At 38.6% G+C, this 5676-nt stretch overlaps 1 protein-coding gene across 1 annotated transcript; it reads right to left on the minus strand.

The window, feature by feature from the left end:
- Window positions 1-2055: 2055 nt before the first annotated feature.
- EAH_00059570 (calmodulin, putative) lies at window positions 2056-3078 on the minus strand (the record flags this gene model as incomplete). Its single annotated transcript, XM_013393551.1, has 1 exon — window positions 2056-3078. The coding sequence occupies one exon, from the start codon at window positions 3076-3078 to the stop codon at window positions 2056-2058; it is 1023 nt and encodes a 340-aa protein (XP_013249005.1).
- Window positions 3079-5676: the final 2598 nt, after the last annotated feature.

Below are 5676 nucleotides of genomic sequence, written 5' to 3' on the forward strand. Positions count from 1 at the left end.
CTTCATTCTTTGTTTGGTTGTTTGCATTGCAAATAAAACTGTTGCCGGCATCACAAGCTGTCTCTCTCTGTAAAACACAAATAAAGGGTTTTAAAGAGTATAAATATTGTAATATATATAGATATATTAAGAATTAGATATATAAAGAATTGCTTTTATTCACCTCCTTGATGTTCATAACATCATCTCGTATTGCAGCGCCTTCATCACTTTCCTGCGGCAGCAGCAGCAGCTCTTTATCTCCATTTGCTGCTGCTGCTGTTGCTGCTGTTGCTGCTGTTGCTGCTGCTGCTGGTGCTGCTGCTGCTGTTTAAATGTTTGTAAAGAGACAGAAGCAAAGAGAGAAAGAAGACACAAACCTGATGCTGCATGCAAAGGAAAACTTTGAAAACGAGCAGGACGAGCGGCAGACGGCGGCTGCAATAATATAAACAATTATATTATTTATATAATATATAAAATAGATTTGTTAGAATAACACCTGCTTCTACAGGGATTAATGTATTTCTATTTAGTTTGCTACTCTGCTGCTTCTCCTTCCTTTATCGGTTTTGTTTGTTATTGCTTAAGGTTTTGTTCATTCTTCTTTTTGTTTTATCTCAGCTGCTTTATTCTTTAAGTTGCAATTAAAATTATTACTTTCTTACGTCTTCATTTAAAATAAATCATTTCTTTTTTCTTTCTATTCTGCTCGCTTACCGAAGAACTTCTTGCGTAAACTCCCAGCCGTTCGTTAGCTGAATTAAATTAAATTAAATTAATTATTTGTCTTTCCTTTTTCTATTTCATGTCGTCTTCCGTACTTGCAATTCTTTGTCTTGCGTTTGTCTGCCGCGCCCATGTATGTGCGGCGTTGCTGATTTCTATGGAGTGTTACAGATTTGTTATATTCTTTTTCTTGATTTATTTCGTTTAAAAGTCATTTAAAATACCTTCACGAATAAAACGAGATAATTTTCGCCGTAGTTCCCCCAGCGCTGCGCGAGATGTCTGCCAGCTGAAATACGTAGAAACAAATAACGTTGCATGCATGCATGCAAGGAGAAGAAAATAAATCTAAAAACACCTTTTTTGAGGAACAATGTTGACGTCTACGTTTGGAATTCCTTCTAAATCTGAAGGAGAAGCTGCAGCTGGTGAAGAATTTGCAGCAGGAGGAGCTGCAGGTTGAGCCGCTGGGGGAGTTTGCGCGGCGCAGCAAACGAAGAAAAACAGAAATATAACAAAATAAAAAGAAGTAAACTCAACCAATTGCATTTTCAAACGAAAAAAAGAAGAGAAAACAGGACAGAAAAAGATGCATCAGACGCGCAGAAACATTTGCTTTCTGCATAAATTCGTGCGGTGTATAGACAGCTCTCTGCTTCGATGAATACTATCTAAATATTATCTAAATATTGCCTTAAAGCATAATGAATTAGTGAATATTTAATTTAATTTCTCTTTTGGGGGAGATATATCGGGAAGGAGGCAGAAGAAGTGCATGCAACGCTCTGCATTTTAGTGTTTACACTTGAAAGTAAATAAAAGTTATTGCTGTTGTTTCTCTCATAGATGAAAGAAAAAGAAGAAAAAAGACAAAACCCTCACTGGCCGAACGGCCCCCGTGAGGGGAGAAGAAGAAAGCCGTCGGCGGGTCTCTTGGCTTAGAATTTTAAAATTTATTGCAAACAATTAAATTAAACTCCAATTCTATTTGCATATATAAAGGCTTAAAGAATTCCTTATACTGGGCTCCTTACCTCCTACCACAATTATGTATTTATAAAGAGTATATATATATATATGCACATATAAGCATATTAATTTATTCATAAACATGCATATATATATAGTTATATATCTGTGCTTGTGTGCGTGTGTATGCATGCGTGTTTGTGTATAGCTATATTTGGAGGTCTCCACACCGTTTAAACACATAGATGCAGAACATATATATGTATATATACATTATATATATATATATATATATCTTTGCATAAAAATGAGTATAAGTATAATCACTATAACAAGTAAAGAGATGAACAAGCGATGAAGGGGAGATCCTGAAGAAGTTTAAAGAAGTTTGACGCCTTTGTTTGAAAGCCACCATCTTTCGAATTCATCTTTATCAATTTTTCCGTCTTTGTCTGTATCAAGACTATCGAAAACCGTCTCTATTTCTTCTTCATTTAAGAGGAGATTCATCTCAGCTGCTGCTTCTTTTAAGTCTTCTTTCGTGAGAACCCCGTCTCCTCTTCTATCTAGAGCTTCAAATTTTCTTTCCATAAGATCTAATTGTTCAGTTAAACTTTTTCTTTTGTGCTTTTCCCCTCTTTCTTCGTCTTCTTCTGGCTTTAATCCTTCTTCTTCTTCATCTTCTTGTTTATCTGCTCCTTCAGCATCACGAAGACGAGCCAGCATTGCATTTAACTTGCATGCAGCATACGTTCCCCAAATGAGGTTAATACAGCCGCAGAGGAGCAGAATAAGCCCTGGTATAAACTTGAAAAGATTCAAAGCATAGCGTATAGACACACAAAAAGAAGCAACGAAAAGTTGAACGACACCTCTCCCTGCACTTAACTCCACAAAGCGAAGATAATAATGCAGCATCGATCGAACACCAAAGCGAGGGCTCTGACGAGCGAATTCAGCTGCAATAATCAATAGAGCACCTAAGAGACAGTACACATTAGCAAGAAACTCAGCGGGGCTGAGGGTCAATGCCAGCGTCAACAGATCCAAGAATATACCGGGAATCAACAGAAAACAGGAAATTATACTCAACCAACGAATAATCTTATGCCCTCTCTTTGCATCCTGCTTAAATAAGGTGTATTGATGAGCAACAAACTGCTTCGATTTCAAATATCCCCGCCGCGCTACACGGCGAGCCATCCAATGGCCTCGTTCTAAAGCACTTTTAAACTTCTCCTTCTCCTTTTCCTTAGGACTGGGAATAGCTGAACTTTGCCTCTCTAAACCCGAAGCATCGCCTGAAGAAACCCGCGGTGATCTCTCGCCATCGGCGCCTTCACCTTCGCCGCCGCGAGGGGAAAGCAAGGATTCGTGAGGACTTGAATTCAATTCCTTCATTTTCTACACGAATTAAAACAAAAAAATACACACAAATACAGGTTTCCTTCCCAGATGGGATGCGGGGTGTATATTCACGAACGTCGAACGGACGGCTGAAACCCCGAAACGTGAAAAATGAAAAGAAGGAAATCTTTCCCTCCTTTTCATTGAATTAAACAAAAATAACAAATAAATCATGAATTCAATTTAAATTCATAATTTTAAAGTTATTTTATGCTTCAAAGATGAACAACAAACGCCACCACTACGGCTGTCGGCGACCAATGGACTGGCGGCCGGCAGCCTCTGTATTGCAAAGGGAAGCATCGCGATTTAGCGTTTCTTTTCTCAGTTTACTCTTTTAAATTCAAATTTATTTTAATTTAAATCGTTATATTTGTTTTTATTTCAACCAGATTGCCCGTCTCGTTCATTAAATGCACTTCGCCGCACAGAGCTGCTGCCGACACCGAAAACCTAGGGTTTAGGGTTTACGGTTTAGGGTTTAGGGCTTGTGGCTGTTATTTGATATCGGATTCCTTCGATTTATCCTCTTAGATCTAAAGGCTGATGTCTATGGCTTTTTTCTGTGGAGCTTAGGGTTGTTTTTTGCTTCTTTTCTGCTTTTCGTTGGTTGGAAGGAAAGCTCTGAGGTGTACGTACAGAAGATCAGATAACTATAGCCTATGGCGAAACAACTATATCATTTTTGTGCATATGTCGAGGGGATTCTTTCTTTGCACATCTCTCGCAGCGTATTCTTAAAACATGTCTATTTATGCACAGATGCAGATTGTTGTGGCATATAATAAAAGAAACCTTTCTTTAAATCGCTGCATGTATTGCAGTTAGTTGTTTCCCCGGTGGTTCGTGCAAAGGTAGTTTTGTCTCTTTTTCATAAAAAAATTAACTCGATTCCCGATATAGACGGTTATTTGTTTGTTTGGATTAGAGCCAATGTAACACAATGGAAGCAAATCGAAGAAAAAAATGCGGTGTATAGGCGGCTAACATTTATTGATTGAGCTTTTGAGTGTTCAGTCTATGCATTTACTTATTTAGGATTTAGGGTTTAGGGTTTGGGGCTCTGCAGATCGTAGATGTAATACCGTTTTGCCTTGTTAACTTGTATGTATGCATGCACGTATATATAAACCCTCTTCCGCTTTCCTTCGCTTCTAAAGCTTCTTCCTTTGCTTCGGCTATCAAATAGCTATCAAATAAGACGCTGAGGGTTTAGGATTTTACGGGGCATTTGTATTGAGGGGAGAACAGTTGTGCAAGGGGGGGCTAGGGTTTAGGGTTTAGGGTTTATAATAATGTGTCTGTATGTGAATATATGAATTTGAATTATTTTCAAGCTTGACTTCTTCTTTCTTCTCCCTCTCTCCGTTTTTCTCATTAAACACAATATACTGTGCTCACCGCACACCTCAAGCTTTTTCTAAACCCTAAACCCTGAAGACAAACCCTAAGCCCTCAACGCTAAAACCCTAAACCCTAAACCTTAGGCATACAACGCCATTTCCCCGTGTTGTTTAGAGACGTCTTCGCGGATTCTGCCTCGAGAGTTTAGAATAAAAACACAAAATCCTCTAATTGTTTTTTATTAATATTAATAATATGCCTTTATGAGCTCAATATAGATACAAAATATATATATATATATATATATATACATATGTATGTATCCAAGCCCTGCTTAACTAACTCTTTAAAAATATTAAGAAGCTGCAGCTAGCTACAATCAAGCTCCAGCTAGCTGTCGAGCTGTAACCTAGGAGCAGCTAGCTAGAAAGCAGCTAGCTAGAAAGCAGCTAGCTGCTATCTATCTCTGGCTAGCTGTTATCGCGACCTAGCTAGCTGCACTTTAGCCCCAGCTAGCTAACTGCTTTCTAGCCCCAGCTAGCTGCAACTAACTGATACCTAGTAGCAGCTAACCGCTATCCAGCTCCAGCTAGCCATTACCTAGAGACAACTATTGACAGCTAGCTGGTATGCAGCCCCACAGCTAGCTAGCTGCAGCTAGCTGCCGCTGTTTGACTTCGACCCTGAGGTTTATTGAGAAGCAGCTAAACGAACTTAACCAAACTAAAAAGAAATGCTGTGAGTGGCCTCCAAGTGTAGACACAAACAAATTCTAATTTAAATTAATTTAAAAAGGTAGGAATCGAACGCGGGACGTCTGCACAACCCCTAGAGAGAAATGCTGCCTTATAAAGCAAAAGAAGTGAAGGAGAAGACGCCCAATGAAATATTAATTATATTACATATTTAGAAGATAGAGGCAAGCAATCTGCATGAAGATAGATAAGTAGATAGGCTGTAAACGCTCGAAAGAAACTGCAACGAACCCCAGCTAGCTGTGGCTAGCTGCAGGGAGAGAGGGGTTTTTGCTGTGTATGAAGTTGCGGTGTATAGACAGTGAAGGGGTATACGGCTCTATATAACAGCCAAAGCTGAATATGTTTTTTAATTTGATTTAACTGAAGAAATTAATTTAATTTATTTTTAATTTTTAAATTTAATTTGTTCATTTCTATTTCTATATATTTTTTTCTTATAATATCGACGCTCTCGCGGGGCTGCAGTCCTGGGGGCCCACATAACGAAGGC

The sequence above is a fragment of the Eimeria acervulina genome, genomic scaffold, assembly GCF_000499425.1.
Source record: "Eimeria acervulina Houghton genomic scaffold, Eah_scaff1420, whole genome shotgun sequence".
NCBI lineage: Eukaryota > Apicomplexa > Conoidasida > Eucoccidiorida > Eimeriidae > Eimeria > Eimeria acervulina.